Below are 17,612 nucleotides of genomic sequence, written 5' to 3'. Positions count from 1 at the left end.
TAGAAAAAATATTTGTGTTTCATTATATGTTACTTTACAATACAAATACATCATTAATTTTTTCAAAAAAAAAAATACCAACACATCATTAATGTTTTATTTCTATCATACTCTTTATTATTTATTACTTTTATTTTTAATTTTTTGTCTCAATTTCCTATATCATTAATGAAGGATAATTTTGTAAAATTACTCATAATTTTTCTTAATTTGTTTGAAAATGCCAAAACAACTTATAATAAAATAAGGAGAGTAACAAAAAAAAATGTAAAAAAATTTGTTTCGAAACAAAATTTTTTTGAAAGGAAATTTGTTGCAAAACATGTTTTGTCCAATTATGGATTTTTCTTTTTTGATTTAACACTACACATGGTGAAAAAAATATTGAATATTAATAAAAATATGTTTTCATCTCCTTCCATATTTTTATTATCAAATCCTAATAAATTTATTTTATTTTATTCTTTTTGGTAAAAATATAATTTGTTTTTTCCTCTAAAGTTTTGGGTTTTCCTTACTTGGTTCCTATTTGATTCATCCGCTCGATTCCCAAATTTCTCTCTTTTATCAAATTCAGAATTAGGTTAACTTCCAATTTTAATTTCAATTCGATCAATTCAATATTTTCTAATCCGAATAACACTTTCTTGTGTTGAGTATTTCGTTTCTTGGATTAGGGTTAAGAAATCTAATTCAAACCATGCCTCCGAAAGTGGTGAAAAGAGGTTCTGCGGCAAAGAAGGCGAAGGTTTCTTCAAAAACCTCAATTCAGAATCCGCCGCAAGAACCTGAACCCAAACCTATCAAGAATCATGAAGACAATCATGTTGATGATTCTGCGGTGGAGGAGAATTCTGTTGAAACAGTGCCTAATGGTGTAGCTATGGTGGAAAGTGAGTCCCTTTTCCTCTTTTTATTTTTTTCATGAATTTTTGTGGAATTTTTTCATTCTTTGGATATATGTAGTGTTTTTTATCATGTTTGATGCATATTGCGGCTGTTATGTGACATGGGGTTTATCAAAATTTCAAATTTTTGCTTATGTTAGCGATGATTATCAAGTAGGTTATGAAAATTAGTCTATTGGTATTTTTGTCTTTAGTGTTGTCAAATAGCAGTTATAGCGCGTAGTAGAATTTGAACAAACAGATATCGTTTGTTTCTCGATATGCTTTAGTGCTGTTAAATTGTGGATATAACATTTTATCACAGCGAAATTTGAACAAACAGCTATTTCCTGCGATCCTGGATTGGCAACATTGGTTGTCTTGTGAATTTCGATGGTTTTGGTAGACTATTGGTGATAGTGAATGAAGTGATGGAAATGTACATGACATATTCCACCAGCCCTTGACCCACTTGGAAGTTTTGGGATTTTAGTAGAACATGAGAGTGTTTCTTTGATTAAGTGGTACCGCACATTATCGTTTGTTTTGTACTTCTGTCATTTTGGCAAGTTGATGTAACAACTATATTGCATATAGGATCAGATATACTGTGAAGTTCTTTTATTTTATTTTTTTAAATTTGCTCGAGTTCTTTCTCTATTTCGTGTTGGTGTTTTACCTCGTGTGATGCTGGATTGATTATAGAATATGGATTACAGTAATTTTATGAATACTATAATGTTGGAAAATTCGAGAGTGTTTTGATCGGGATGGCTTTAAATATTTATCTTATAGCAGACAATGGAGAGGAGGTTAAGGAGTCCATAGATGAATATGAAAAAGATGAACACTTAGATTTTGAGGATAATTATCATGAGTATGATCCTGAGGAGTATGTTGGTGATGATGACTATGATGAGAGAGGAATTGAACAAGACGAGGGTCAGGAGGCCGGAGATGAAGTGGAGGAAGAACCTGAAGAGAATGTGGATGAAGAAGAGGGTGATACAGGTGATGAGGAAGTTGAAGAAGTTGAATATGTTTATGAAGAAGTCGAGGGTGATGATGATGATGTTGCTGGTGATGATGAGCATGCCAGTGAGGAGAACGTGCATGAGCATCTGGCTGATGTAAAGGAAGAGGAACAAGTTGAAGTTATAAAGGAGACGCAGAAGCAGAAGGAATTGGAAGTATTTGTTGGGGGCCTAGACAAGGAGGCTACAGAGCATGATTTGAGGAAGGTTTTCAGTAAAGTTGGGGAGATTACTGAAGTTAGGATGACTGTGAATCCTCAGACTAAAAGAAACAAGGGATTTGCTTTATTGCGTTTTGAAACTGTTGAACATGTTAAAAGAGCATTGGCAGAGCTAAAAAATCCTGTGGTAATCTTTGATCTTCTCATGGTTAGAGCAGATTTACAATTTGTAGTGTCTTAAATCATATTTTTCATGACTACAATTTCAGATTAATGGCAAACAATGTGGTATCACTATCACCACATGTCAGGACAGTGATACTCTTTATTTAGATAACATATGCAAGTCATGGAAAAAGGAAGCTGTAAGTCTTTTTTCTAGGTCTATTTCTTGCCGCCTTCAAGGCCCGAGTAATGCTTACTACTATTAAATCTTGCCACCTTCAAGGCCCTTGTTTCTAACTGTTAACGAAACTTCTGATGCCAGTTAAAGGAGAAATTGAAACATTATGGAGTTGAAAGTTTCAAGGATTTGACTTTATTAGAAGATGATAACAATGAGGGAACAAACTGTGGATGTGCTTTTTTGGAATTTTCATCTCATTCAGATTCTAAGGACGCCTATAAGCGATTGCAGAAGACAGATGTTGTTTTTGGAGTTGATAAACCTGCCGAGGTTTCCTTTGCAAACTCCTTTATTGACCTGGGTGATGATATTATGGCACAGGTATATTTCTGGATCTCATTTCCTTGCTTTTGTCAAGGGCTGATGTATTGAACCTGCAAAACATGGTTCTTTGATCTCATTCAAGCGTTTGGGAATCGGGCCATCGGTACACATCTATGTTGGCTTCAAACCTCAGTAGTGGTTCATTTTTATAGTAAACTATATTTTTGGTGTTATATTATGACTTTATTTTTCCTACTAATTACTTATAAAAGCAACACTGGGTTCACTTTACGACTGATTGATTTAATAAATTTCGACATATTTTTACCTAGTTTACTCTGGAGGTTGGACAAGCATCACAAGATGAAACCTAAGTAGTTTTAATGTCTGGACAGGCTTGTATTCCATCCTTGCCATGTCCATTGTTTTTCAGATTTTATTAATTAAATATAACTTAATGTTGTTAGCACGGACACGACACAGGTATCGATCGACATGTACATACCGCTAATCTGCAAAATACAAGACACTGACAGAAATAAGATGACGATCGGAGAAGATTAAGATGTGTGTATGTGGGAAGATGTGCATAAGCGGAACTTTCTAATGTCTAATTAAAATACTATTATCGCAATTTTAAAAGTTTTTTTTTTTTTCTGATATTTTTTTTAAAAAAAAGTGCTCTCACTGTCTGTAGCTATGTCAGAGGTATGTCAAAGAGAATAATTTTCAGGGACACTTATGTGAGGCGTGTGATACATGTTGTATGTTATTGTATGATTGTGGCTGTCTGTTGGACATATGGACACATCTAATAAGAGTCTTGTGCTTCATAGGTTGGTGAAGTTGTACCATTTGTTTTTGGTGTAACTGATCAAATGCATCTGAATTGCAGGTTAAAACAGTATTTATTGATTTACTGCCTCCTTCATGGGATGAAGATTATGTCCGAGCTCTTCTTAAGAAATATGGGGCGGTTGAAAAAGTTGAGCTTGCTAAGAACATGCCAGGTGCTCGCAGGAAGAATTATGGATTTGTTACGTTTGGTACACATGCTGCTGCTGTAGAATGTGCTGAGAGCATTACCAGTGCAGGGTTAGGCGAAGGCAACAAAAAGGTTTGTTTGGCTTTTAAAATTGATGTACATGTCTAACAGCTAAATATGGCTTTTTTATAATGCATGCTTCTTTCAGGCAAAAGTTAGGGCTAGATTGTCGAGACCTCTTCCGAAAGTTCGTGGTAAACATGTTCCTCATAGGGACATTTCTGGCCGCAAGATTGGAAGATTGGAAAGGCCTTCACGTAGTAGACCTGCACCACGTAGTAGACCTGCACCACAGAGTCGACCTGCTCATGTGTTCAGAAGACTTGGGAGTCGCATTCCACCAGCTAGACCTTCTAGTGCGAGAAATAGACGTCCTGTAACGTCGATACCAGTAAGAGCTAGGCCAGCCTCTCCTCCAGCTAGATCCTACAGGAGATTAGCAGGTATGAATTACATTTTTTCCCTAGTAGAGATTCTGTTATTAGTCTTTCTTTATGATAATATATTATCATACTCTCTTGTTATCAGCTGCATATCCAAAAAGTAGCATGAAGAGAGATTATGGTCGACCTGTGGATCTGCCACCTCCAAGAAGTAGAGTTTCTGCAGATTATGGTTCTCAGGTGGTCTCTCAAAGAGGTCCATCTTATAGAGATTATCCAGCCCGTGACTCTGGCTACCCTGACCTGCATAGGGATACATCTCGTACTGCACCAAGGAGGGGTTATCTGGATGATGGTTATGATCGGAGACTTGAAAGGCCTCCTTCTCCATCTCCCCGTCTAAGTTATCGCGAAGGACGCCCCCGCGATTATGACGCACTATCTGGCTCGAAACGTCCTTATGCTGCCATAGTAAAATTCTATTTTAAACATTCATTTTAATGGTCTCATTTATTTTATTTCTGATTTTAGCTAATTAAATTTTGCTTATTTTTCATTTCTAATCAGGATGACATTTCTCCACGGTATGCTGATGCTGGTGCTCGCCAATCAAGATCTCGTTTAGACTATGACTATGGAGGCAGTGCTTCCCGATATAGAGAGGCTTATGGTGATAGGTTAGTTAGCTCCAAACAACGTTCATGCATTCCCCCAACCTGACCCTGTTGTTCTTTGCTAACTTATTCCTCACATTTTGATTAGTAGGCTCGAAAGATCTAGTTTAGGATATAGTGGCAGTAGAAGTTCTCTATCTAATCAAAACTCACATGGGGCATATAGCAGTCGACAGGACCCAAGTTATGGCAGAGGTGAATATTATTTCAAATAATCTGATATGTTGTTTTGAACATCAAATTTTATTGCTTAGTCTTGCAACTTTCTTGTATGTTGTGTGTCAGGCTCTCTTGGTGGTAGTGATGGAGGTATCTACTCATCAAGCTATGGTGGTGATTACTTATCTCGTGGAAGTGATGTAATGTTACCATCCTTTCTGATTGGAAGTAGTGTTTTATTATATATGGCTAAATATTTGTGACATAATTTTATTTTGCTGGTGGTTTAGGTTGGTGGCAGCTCATATTCATCCATGTATTCTAGTAGGGGTATGAACGGTAGTAGCAGTTATATGAGTGGTAGCGGTGGTGGATCTAGATCTTATTATTGAGGTAAGTCATCTTATATTTTAGGCGGTTTTTCTATCCTCAAATGTCATCTTTATATTTCTCCCAGTCGGATGACGTCGAAGATTGCACACTTGGTCCCCGGTGCATTTGTCTAAACATATCTAAATGTAACAGGCTGGCTGCTGTTGGATGTGAATTTTGTAGCTTATGGACGTTCTGATGCCCGTCATTTTGAAGAAAAGATTATTGCTGAGTTAAAGACTGATTTGGAATTTTCCACTAATCAAGGATTACTTCAATTCAAGATATCTTGGATCTTCTCTTGATACAGTTGAAGTTATTCAATTTATGAGGTTAATTCTAAATGTACAGAGGAGTGTCAAACATGTGATGTGTAATTAAAACCTAGTTTTATATGATATCTCCTGGCTCTGTTCATTTGGAAAGAAAATGAAGTCCATGGATTTGGATTATTTTTTGCTGTCGAAAAAGTTGGTTTATTAAATTGATTTTTTTTAGTTTTTATTAGTTTATTTTTTTGCCAGTCGAATTATAATGAACATGAGTGAATTATCCTGCATTTCGTTGAGCCAGCAACCATATGGTAAGTGGTAACTTTGTGTGGTAATATGTTGACCTAGGAAAGAGAGGTAACTAAGACAATAAAGCGGGGATGCGTTGACTCCAGAAATATCTCAAATAAAAGTAAATTATTTTTGAAGATTTGATGATCGACGATTCATTGTTATATGCTGGGGTTCTAACTCTATTGCCAAAGTTTCCAAGTAGTATTGGTTTAGTTTGTTATATGTAGGGGTTGAGGTTCGAACTTTTGATTATCAAAGTTCAATTAGTATTGACTTATTTATTTAATACTATTTTTAAATTTGGAAAAATAAAATATATTTTTCTAACAAACACTTAAATGCAGTTTTTTATTTTTTTATTTTTTTATCAATACTTAAATATCGTTATATTCATTGATTTAGTGTCCATTTTTAGTTTTCTATTTCTAAATTTATAATTCTGGTCCTCAATTTTAATGTCAGAATTATTTTTAGTATTAGAAAATTTAAATGAGTTAGGTTTTAATGACTCGTTAGATTAAGAATATGCTCTGTCGACATTGCAAAATATGATTATAGATTAAACAATAACATGTTTCTAACACTAACGGCTGAAGTTGAACTTACGTTATTGAGGGGTGTGAGCCAAATTCTTACCTATTTTTAGGGGCTTAAATTTTTCTTTACCTATGCATTTATGGTTGTATTTTGATGATGTAGCAAGTGATACGCGGCAACTCATTTTATATTGGGACGTTTATTCGTATTCTATGTAATCAAAATATAACTAAATATGTGTTATCAAAGCAATCAAATTTATACCAAGAAATTAGACTCATGTGGTAATGAACTTTACGAAAGGACGAATTGTTCAGGAGAACTTGAGTTCAATTTTTGAATAAAACAATTCTTTGTCAGACTATACTTATTTCACTACCAAACTCTAGATTAACAAAATTCATTCCCCTCAATCAGAGGGATAACAAACGCAAAAAAAAATAAAAAAAAAATAAAAAAAAATAAAAAATTGAACTTAGTGTAAGACACTATCTATTATTTATCAATTTATTTTATTTCAATTGGATCAAATATAGTTGTCACATAATTCTGGCATTAGTTTTCTTGACAAAGATCCCAAAGGGAGCATATTCTTCTTTAGTGGTTTCATAGTGCGCTTTTTCTTTTGTTCTTTTTATGTAAAAAAATGTATTTGACACGTAAACATTTCAATTGTCACCAACATGGACATGGTGTTCGCAGGGGCATTGCTAAAATAGTAGTATAAAAAGAATTTGCCCAACAAAATTAAACATCATGTACTATTTCACTCAAAGTAATAGTTTTAGTAGTATTATTTGGGTAAGTTTTATTAGACTATATTTATTTGTTACCCTTACAATTGCTAATTAGAACAAAATGAATCGTCAACCTCCTCTAACATTTTATTCTACCTATAACTTTGAAAAAATATTCATCCTTCACTTATTCTAATAAACATCTTTCATGTGTAAAAGAAATTGGAAAAAATCTAGTGTGGCTATAACCACACTATGCCATTAATCGGATCCGACTCTAGGTGTTCGGAAGATTGATATTGTGATTCTTCCTCAAGGAAAAGAGCTTGGTTCTATTCATGTTCTTGTTCATTTCAAAGATAGCTCAACCTTAGAATTTTTTTTTAGAAAATAAGTGGGGTGTTAGTATATCGCTTATTTTAAACTTTTTTATCATTTAGTTTAAATTAATTGAGCTACTCCCACCCTCCAAATTGTTATATTAGTATATTCCCATTTGTTAGAATTCAAATCTTGAATTATTTTGTATGGTCAAGTAATTTAATGACTATAAATTCATATTTTTAAGATAAATAAGTAAGATCCAACCACTATATATAATATATTGTCAAAAACCACTATATATAATATCCAATATTCTTATCAAATAAACTAAGACTACGACACAACTTCGTAAGTTTTTTATCTTAAATCAAGTGAGTTACTTATTCATGTAGTTGAAAATGTTAAGAGTTATATTATCATGTTGGGCATCTTAGTCAAATTCGAATGTGATTATGTGAAACATTGTAATACTAATTATTATTATTAGGGAAATGTTGTCTTGATACACTCTTTAAAGAATATAAGCAATAAGTATTAATTAAAAGTGTGTAATCAATTCATTGAAAATTAAAATATTTAATTTTTTATAAAGAATTCTTTAATTTAGAATGTTTAAAGAGTGCACAGGACAGTCATTAACAATACCTTTATTATTATTGTTTTTAAGGAACTTTGTAATAATTATTAGGTCAAATGCATCTAAAGGTCTTTAAGTTTTTCGATTTTCCCAAAGTCGTCTTTTAAGTTTCAAAAGTCCCAAACAAATCATTTTAGTTTTTGAATCGTTTCAAACAAGTCATTTTAGAGGATGATGGTGATGATTTAGATGATAGTAACAAAGAGCATTATCCACAATTTGTCATGCTTAAAAAGATGACTAATTTTAAGTGGGTGTTAGGAGCCAAATTTGGTACCAAAGATGGGTTTAAGGAAGTAATTACCAACTATGCCATCTACAATATGACTTGTTTGAAACGATTCAAAAACTAAAACGACTTGTTTGAAATTTTGAAATTTAAAAGACCATTTTAAGAAAAACGAAAAACTTAAAAGAGATGACCTAATTATTATGGGTAGGAGTAGGAGAAAAAGACAACAAAGAAAATATGAAACGTGTCGTAAATTGGTAGTTGATGGTGACAATGAAGCATTACTTTTAGCATTTGTAGCCAACAAGTTCATCGTGAAAACAACATGAAAAGTTGTCAATGTTGTTCTTCTTCTTGTTCTCATCACACTGTCCGTCAAAAAATCCGAACAAAGCCACCAAATTTCCCATAATCTCATCATGGGTCGTCGCCAAAACGACTCAGATTTCGGTAAATTCACCCTCCTCATATTTTTCATGATTGGCGCAATCTCCTGTTCTGCTGTGTACTTTTTCCTTACCATGGTCTTCAGACAGAGCAGTACTGAATCTGTGTCAACAATGTACGAGGTTTTGGATGAAAAGAATGGTTTTGAAGGGAAATGCTGTAGAGGGGTTGAGCATTTGGAACTATGGGGTGATGCTGTGAAATGGGGTGATGATTTTAAGGTTAATTCTTCTGAGGAATGTTGTAGGGCTTGTAAGGATTCGTGTCGTGGTGATGGTCGTGGTTGTTTGTGTAATTCTTGGGTTTGGTGTGGTGATAGAAATGCTTGTGGACCTAGATTTGGTGAGGTATTATTGTTGCAATTCTATCATTTTTTTCAGTTTAGATGATTATATATGATTTTGGATTGTGGTGTATGATAATTATCTTTGTATTTCTTTTGTTGAAGTCCTTAATTGACCATATAACAATCCCTCAAAAAAAATAAAATTGACCATATAACAAAAACTTTAGGATTTAATTCATATATACAATATTGTGAATGATAGTACATTATGGCGCTGACCGCACTTAGTAGGATATCGCTTGGTTGTTTGTCGCTGTTACAAGTCGTGAATGTAAAGATTTTTTATAGTTTAAATTAATGGTAATAATCATATAATTAAAAAGTATTTGAATTTAATCATAATTACTTATAAAGTCATACATATGTAATTGAGAGTAATTTGTTGACAGTGTATCAAAATCAAACTCAAATGTGTATGTTATGTTCCGTTCCGCTTTTAGTTATCAAAGACCGACTTTGTAGTGCATTTAGACTCAGCTTGAATTGTTGATTGATTAATTATGATAAATGAACATGGGGTTCAGCTCAATTTTTGTTGTACCATTTGTCTGTATATATGAAGTAACTTTATGTTGGTAAACTGTTGCTTCTTTTACACCCTTCCCAATTTATTCCAATTCAATTTCTCGTAGATTTATTTATTACCAAAAGTTGAATAGTGTTTAAGAATTAAGATTCATTTTAGTCAGTTGGAAGCACTCGAATGACTTGATTTAGTTGAATATCTTTTGAAAATGTATTCCCTCTGCAGATTCTTAAGGTTATGATTTATATTTTTTTTTGGGAAACCTGTTTCATACTGCAGTACCACCACTGTAAAGATATACTCTTTTAGCTTGTGTAGTTTATGATTGCTTGAAATGTAGAATAGTTTGAGGATTCGTTCCAGTCTCTTAGGCATAGAATGTCATATGCACTTTACCTAATATTATACCATTACCTACTTTCATTTCAGTGTTGGTTAAAAAGACAAAAAGATGCTTTAAACCCTGATCGATTTGGCTCGGGAGATAGAGTTATGTGGACTTCTGGATTTGTCTTTGATAAGGGCGAGGTAAGAATATTGTGTTGTTGTAATTATTACTCTCATTGATATGTACTGAACATACCTATTTGAGATGTGTATCTGTGTCAAATTATTTTATATGGATTTAAAAGTATTACTTCTCTCATTTACTACCAGTTATTTGATCAATGTTTTGTGAATCCAACTTTATGCTTGAATTACTTCATTCTAAGAACTGAATGTATTAATGAATTTTGTTTTTTCATGATAAACTGTCTATAAGTGTATTTAATTTGTTAGCAATGCTTTATTTTGTTCATGATAATGCACTCAAAGGGATCTAAATCCTCTAAAGTGAGCAACTAACTTTAGAGTGTAAAGTGCGCAATATCAACCGTTAATTAACAAATTAAGGGTTGATTTTGTAGGTATATCATAACAAATCATGAGTTTGTTACAATAACAACCCTTGATTTTCTCACTTTACACTTTAGAGGATCCTTGCCATATTCTCATTATACTTTTGTTTTGTGTGCTTCTTGAAGCTATGTGATTGTTACATATGTATTTCTGTTTCTCTATTTTTTTTTACCTATAAAATATCTATCTTTTCATTACACGTTTGTACTTTTAGGGAATTGTTGGTTTGGAAACTGACTACGGGATTCTTCGCATACAAGTAAGTATTTATCTACATCTTCAATTTATTGTTTGTCTATGATGCTCATTGCACATTTTACCATGTTATTTTGTATTCAAAATGCTGAATATGTCTTGCATTTTGTCATATTTCTATTGTCTATTTCTTAACTTTTAATCTGGCAAATGAGAAATGTCCAACGCGGATGCAAAACCCATCTAAAAAGTATACAATTATCAGTGGATTGCTTCTTTGGTCCTCAATGTATTTGTGTGTGTCTTACAATAATAAATGACTTTGCCGAGCTTATGTTAATACTTTGTTTGGTTGATAAACTTTACGTAAAAAGTTCCCGCTGATAGCATCAGCCAAAGGTTTGAACAGCACAGATTGGAAACATTTTACTGGGTAGAAGATCACTTTGAGGACAATATTTATATAAGTCTGTAAGGGTAGTTTTTCGTTGCATTTAAGCTTGGAATGCAGGTGTGTAAAAGTTGCAAGGAACATGGCTTCTTACTTGGGTTGATAAAAACCCTATTTGCTAATCAGAGTCTGGGACATGTTCAATATCAGAGTGAAACTTTAAATAGACAAAAAGTGACTCTGTCTCTAGTGTAAGTGTAAACCAGTATTCTCAAATAGCGGCTATTGCCTGGTGGAAATTAAATAAATTGATAATTTTCCGTGATACACTATTTAGTATAAAGTGTTGTTAAATAGTAGCTAGGGCGGCGCTATAGCATAGTGAAATTCGAACAAAGCACTGTTTTCCACTATCTGCAATTGACAAAACTGGTATAAACTGTACCGAGCAGTAGTTATAGCTTTAAGAAATTCCATAGATCCGCATTTTGTCCTCATACTTTCCATTTGTTGGAGAGTGTGGCTGTGTGGAAGGAGGTATTTAGGTTTGAATTCTGCTTCTAGTTTTACCCTTGTGAGAATTAGGATAAGGATTCTATACTCTCTAGGTATCAATCATGCTGTTAACGTGACTTGTAATGCTATTTCACAACTGATATATGAATTTTGATAATCTAATGTTAATATAGTTGCTTGTAAGATAGGTTGAAAGTTGGAAACTGGAAACTTGTGTTCTTACCATAATTAGTTTTTTTTTTTATCTATGTTTATTACTAGAGTTAAACGTGAATGTTATTTCCTTAACCCTTTTATGAACTTTTATTTCTACAGCTTTTGCCACACTGTGCTCCACATTCTGTTTCCTACATTCTTGAACTGTTGGCATTGCCAAATTGTGTTGGTTGCCATATTTATCGCGCTGAAACCCGGGGAATTCTTTGGGATGAAGCGGGAAACCACATAAAAAAGGTAAGGTTCATCATGTAAATAAAAGTGAAAATTGTCATGGCAGAGTCCTGAAAGTGGGTTTATAAGTGGTGGCAGTCTTCATCTAATAAGACAATTTTGTAAGGGTTGACTTAAGCCCTACCGAAATTCCAAGAATTTCAAACAGTCTTTGCATTTGCAAGAGGTTGATTTCACAGCTTATACTTGTGATCTCCTAATCACATGGCTGCAACTTTAACTTACACGAATGATTATACAAAATTTTGCGTCTATATTATGTGGACAATGCTAAAGAACCTAGGTCTACCTTACATGAAAATGTCTTGAAGATGCTCATATGTTATCCTTCTCTCTTTTAAACTTCTAATGTGTATTTTTAAATTTGAATGATGATGTAGGCTACATTTGGACCACCATTTGCATTAGTTCAAGGAACATTGGAATCCCATGGGTTTGAATTCAAGGATATTCCAAAAGAACACTGTCCTGCCATAAAAAGAGGATCTGTGGCATGGGTTGGTTCTGGTCCAGATTTCTTCATCAGCCTTGCAAATCACAAGGAATGGAGAGATTCATACACTGTCTTTGGCTATGTTCTATCAGAAGATATGGAAATTTTAGAGAAAATTTCTCATCTTCGAACTAGATCAGAGATTTGGAGTAACATTGCTGTCTCTCTCTTAAAAAAGCCGATTTTCTTACGGTTCCGAAGAATAAGCACATGAGCCATGAGGTGCCGAATCTGTTAGATTGTTCCGTTCATTATCTCAAAAAAAAAAAAATTCCCTTTATAAGTCATAATGCTTTATCTATCAATCAAAGCGATGCAGGAAGGGATCTCGTCTCAAGTTCCTTCTCTACATGCTTGAATGCATAAAAAGGGATTCAAATAAATTTAGGTATTATAGCACAAAAGTTGTAGGTGATTACAAAACAAATAGAGTTGAATATGCTTCAACTAGTTTGATAGGTATGTGACTTTGAGGATTTTTCTTGATTTGTTTATCTTTCTTTTCCTTTGAAGAAACTGATATAGATGTAAAGAAAAAGAATGCATACAGGAAATGAAAAAAAAAAGTTTCAAAGATACCACAAGCATTATGAGCTACAAAAATTAGTGAATATTTCATATTTATGTGGACATCGACTTTTATTGTCTATATTCACCATCTATTTCATAATGCTCATCAACTTTATCTGGTATGATGATTTTCACCTTTCTGTCTAATTTTTTCTTTTTCATTTGTGAAACCTTTGTTATACATTCACTATTTGAGATTTGTCACGTATTAAATAAACAAATATATAACACAAAATATAATTAGTACTATTTTTATGTTCATAATTTCAATAAGAAAAATATTTTTTATAATTTCAACAAGGTCACTACTTGTAACTTCTTTTTATTTATTTGTTTATTTTTCTTTAATAGTACTATTTTCTAGGTGGATTCTAGCGCGTATTGGAAAAATTAGACAGAACAATTATAAAGGGTAAAAATCATATAGAAATACAACACAAAAAAATTGACTCATAATAAGATAAAAATAGAGGAAATACAATACAAATAATTTGACCCCTAATAAGATAAAAATAGAGAATAGGAAAACTTATCGATTATTGACTGAGACGTGCGATTCATTGAGTATTTTGCCATCACAACAATCACTACAACACAACAATCACTTTTTGTTAGCGGCGCATGTGAATTCGCAAGGTCTCAGAAACAACTTCACAAGATCGCAACTTTTTAGATGTCGATGAAACTTAATATTAATTTTATCAATTGAGTTTATTATAAGAAGGAAAATTAGACATAGCTTGTATACTATGCTTCTCCCATATTAATCTACACCAATGTTACATTGCAAATTCTCTCAAGCAAAAACCGTAAACCTTATTAATTAGCTTCACATGGCAAAGTAAGTAATCAAAAGAAAACGTGCATGGGACTTAGTCAAAAAGAAAAAATAATTGATTTTTATGTGGTAATTAGAGATTCGAACCTGAACTTTGCATATATTATCCATGGAAAAATTAATGGATTATAATTATTAATAAAATTAATAATAAATATAATAACATTTTAAATAAATAATCAATTAAAAATTCCCATGGTGTGATAACTCGATTAAGTACTCTTATATCTCTAATGGCTGAAGCATTTGAACCCTATGAACACAGTAAAAATATGGGGACAAAATTGTATGTAGAAATATTTAGATGCACTCATATTTATTTGTAATAGATCTGGTCCATTTGATTAAAAGGTGATTTTTTTTTTTCTGTTCTATTGGTGAGAGACTTGATAGAGTCTTCATCCTAGAATCTATCATATTTCCAATGTCCCATTAATTGATCTAATTTGGTAATGTCCACTATTCACCTAATATATTTTGATTATAATTTTTCTATGAGTCTTGGTAACAGATGTTCTAAGAGCATTTTTTAAAGAATCGTAAAAAGAAATTTTATCTTGAAAATATAAATCAAACACACGTTGAAGTCATAAATACACAATTTTTAATATAAAAGATACTACTTTTGGATGATTAAACAATACCCTAAAAACACTTATCAACATATAAAAACAAGCCTTTTAATTTATAAAAATAAATTATAACATATAAAATTTCTAAAATATAAACTTTTTATATTTTTTAAAAGAAAACTTGTACATAATTTTTGTTAATATGTAAAAGAATGAAGTACACTTAAGTGTTAAGTAGTTTGATTGATTTGAGTTAAAAGAAGAATATAGAGTCGGAGGCCATCCATTTACACTCCATGACGTTAGCAAAATTGCACACCCATCCATCCCTCTCCAATAAATACAATGTACCCCCCAACCACTTTTTATTTATCGGTCAAACCAAACCAAACCCCTATTGCCACCACACACACCATCACCCAAAATCAAATCACCCCACCCTATTTCCCATTAAAATTCACTAAACCAAATCACATACATAACAAACATGTCACCCAACTTATGATTTTGTAATTTATTTTGCTCTAGCCTCTAGGCCAACCACAAACAGCTAATTTTGATGAAGAGATTAGATTTGGTGGTGATGGGCAAAGTCAGAAGTGTGGACCTCACCACCCCTCCGCGCACGTTAGCCCTCTCACCTAAACGGTGGTCGTCTCCTCATCCACCCACGTCACCCTTATCATGCCGCACCACCCTCTTTCTTTTACCTTACCATACCCTCCTTTTTTCTCTTCCACCCTAAAATAATTCTCTCTTTTTTCTCCTCCACCATAACAACCACCACTCTTCATTTTAACCCTAATAATTTTACCTTTTTCTTCTTCCTCTCGCTCTCTGTTGTTATTATACGCCATGGCAACATCATCACCACCACCATCATCACCAACTGAATCGATCCCATCACCACCATCCGCCGTACCTCTCCCTCTCTCCCTCCCAGCACCACCACCACCACCAACCTCATCTCGTCGTCTTCCACCTCCGTGCTGGACACCAGAAGAAACCTCTGCTCTAATCGATTCTTACCGTGACAAATGGTACTCTCTGGGTCGAACAAATCTCAAAGCAACCCATTGGCAAGAAGTTGCTGATGCCGTCGCTGTTCGTTGCCCTAACTCTTCACCCGTCGCTAAAACCGCCGTTCAGTGTCGTCACAAAATGGAAAAGCTCCGTAAACGTTACCGATCTGAGATTCAGAAGCTTAGATCTCTTCCGGTTCCGAGATCTCGTTCTTCTTCTTCGTGGGTTCTTTTCAAAGCTATGGATTCCATGGAAAAAGGTCCTTCTCCTCCTTCTCCACCGCATAAACCAGAAAACCCTAATCATAACGCTAATCATAATCACATCCATAGCCATAACCTTATCAACCACCGTGAAACACTAGAGAACGATGATTATGATGATGATGATCTTTATGAGGAACTTAGAAGTGCTGCTGGTGGTGGTTCTGGTTCTGGTAATACCAGAAGTCTTGATAAGCTATACCGGAATGGAGTTTCCGGTGGTTTTGGTGGTTCCGGTAGTGGGTTTCGGATTAGGATTCCAACTGGTGTTAGCGTGGCACAACCCGGATCAAAATTCTATCCGAAAATGAACAACAATTCAGAATCTGGGTCTAGGATCAATGGTGGAACGAGGCTTGTTAAGGAGAGGGTTGTTTTGGGGAAGAGAGAGAGGGAGAGGGATGTAGAGAGAGAAAGGGAAAGAGATCCAATTGGTGAAATGGTGAATGCTATTAAGGTTTTGAGAGATGGGTTTGTGAGGATGGAGCAGATGAAGATGGAGATGGCTAGAGAGATTGAAACTATGAGAATGGAGATGGAGATGAAGCGTACTGAGATGATTCTTGAGTCTCAGCAAAGGATTGTTGAAGCTTTTGCGAAAGCTATTTCGGAGAAGAACAAGAAGAGGAAACTGCGTAAGGGTAATACTATCAACAACAACGACAACAACATCATTAACAACAACGGCAATAACAATAACAACAACAACAACATAGCTTCACCCTCAGAATCGTAGATAAATCTATATAGTCAATAGTGGTGGTAATAAAAATCGAAACTTCTTCGGTTCTGTGTTTGCATTTGCACCCACCATGAGATAAAATCATGTTTTTTCCAACTAGTATAGATTTTTATTTTAGGTAGGTTGATATAATGATGTTGCTATATTCATCTGTCGACCTCTTGTTTTTGGTAAATTTTGGAACTTGATTAGTTTTAGATTTTGATGTATTGTTTGGTGAATTTAGTAGCTTTTTAGTGTTTGATTTTCTTTGGTAATTATGTTGCTGGCTTGTATTTAAATTATTATATGATATGGTTATGATTTGACTCCGGGGGGAACATAGATTCATATTGGTCTTGTATGGTATCCCTTGATGAAATTATGAATTTTATGTGCTTAATTTGGCAGGTCTATGTTCTGTTCTGTTCTGATGTTGTATTTCGATGCTGACCATTGTCAAGTGTAGTTAAAGAGAATCTTGATGAAGATTTCATTGTAGAAAATACTGTTGTTTTAGTTTAGGAGTTTTCAATGTTAAAATAAGAATTGAAATTGTAAATCTCAATCTCTGTTGATGTTTGCTGTTGTTTTTAGGTGCTTTTAGCAATCTGTTTTTATAGGATAGGACATGATTCAAGGATGATGGTGTGTGTTTTAAATTTAAGTGTGGTTTAAAAAGTATTCACAAAACACATTATGTTCTGTCAAATTGAATTGAAAACTTGGTCATCTTAGTTAGGTCTAAGAATGAATTTGGATTTTGTTAACATTTGATGTATTCAGCAATATAGTACATGATTTGCTGCTTATTTCTAGATTCTTTCTAATTCGTGCTTATTTGCTTTGTGGAATGGTATGTCTAAATGAATGATGCAAGAGTAAGACACACTTTATGCCCAACCCAAGTATCTCAATGAATGATAATACATGTTCTGATTTC

The 17,612-nt window shown here is 33.7% G+C and overlaps 3 protein-coding genes across 5 annotated transcripts; all 3 read left to right on the top strand.

The window, feature by feature from the left end:
- Positions 1 to 512: 512 nt before the first annotated feature.
- Positions 513 to 5,881, top strand: LOC11433736 (nucleolin). 3 transcript variants are annotated; one of them, XM_024770489.2, is made up of 12 exons: positions 513 to 893; positions 1,683 to 2,269; positions 2,352 to 2,447; positions 2,570 to 2,809; positions 3,648 to 3,869; positions 3,946 to 4,240; positions 4,326 to 4,651; positions 4,748 to 4,857; positions 4,943 to 5,049; positions 5,140 to 5,213; positions 5,304 to 5,406; positions 5,539 to 5,881. In XM_024770489.2, exons 1-11 carry the CDS (start codon positions 701 to 703, stop codon positions 5,403 to 5,405), a joined length of 2,352 nt encoding a protein of 783 aa, XP_024626257.1. In that variant the 5' UTR covers positions 513 to 700; the 3' UTR covers position 5,406; positions 5,539 to 5,881. The 3 variants fall into 3 exon arrangements, with proteins under 3 accessions (XP_024626257.1, XP_003624278.2, XP_024626258.1); XM_003624230.4 differs by having other exon boundaries at positions 1,686 to 2,269; positions 5,539 to 5,869; XM_024770490.2 differs by having other exon boundaries at positions 4,946 to 5,049; positions 5,539 to 5,869.
- Positions 5,882 to 8,660: 2,779 nt separating this feature from the next.
- LOC11437459 (uncharacterized) lies at positions 8,661 to 12,953 on the top strand. The gene is made up of 5 exons (XM_003624229.4): positions 8,661 to 9,212; positions 10,167 to 10,265; positions 10,852 to 10,896; positions 12,055 to 12,192; positions 12,570 to 12,953. Exons 1-5 carry the CDS (start codon positions 8,838 to 8,840, stop codon positions 12,894 to 12,896), a joined length of 984 nt encoding a protein of 327 aa, XP_003624277.2. The 5' UTR covers positions 8,661 to 8,837; the 3' UTR covers positions 12,897 to 12,953.
- A 2,564-nt stretch (positions 12,954 to 15,517) lies between these two features.
- LOC11426900 (trihelix transcription factor ASIL2) lies at positions 15,518 to 17,103 on the top strand. Its single transcript, XM_024771011.1, has 2 exons — positions 15,518 to 16,589; positions 17,081 to 17,103. Exons 1-2 carry the CDS (start codon positions 15,518 to 15,520, stop codon positions 17,101 to 17,103), a joined length of 1,095 nt encoding a protein of 364 aa, XP_024626779.1.
- Positions 17,104 to 17,612: the final 509 nt, after the last annotated feature.

The sequence above is a fragment of the Medicago truncatula genome, chromosome 7 (genome assembly GCF_003473485.1).
Source record: "Medicago truncatula cultivar Jemalong A17 chromosome 7, MtrunA17r5.0-ANR, whole genome shotgun sequence".
NCBI classification, from domain to species: Eukaryota; Viridiplantae; Streptophyta; class Magnoliopsida; order Fabales; family Fabaceae; genus Medicago; species Medicago truncatula.
The sequence above is the reverse complement of the archived record's forward strand: the minus strand, read 5'-3'. Positions and strand labels throughout refer to the sequence as shown.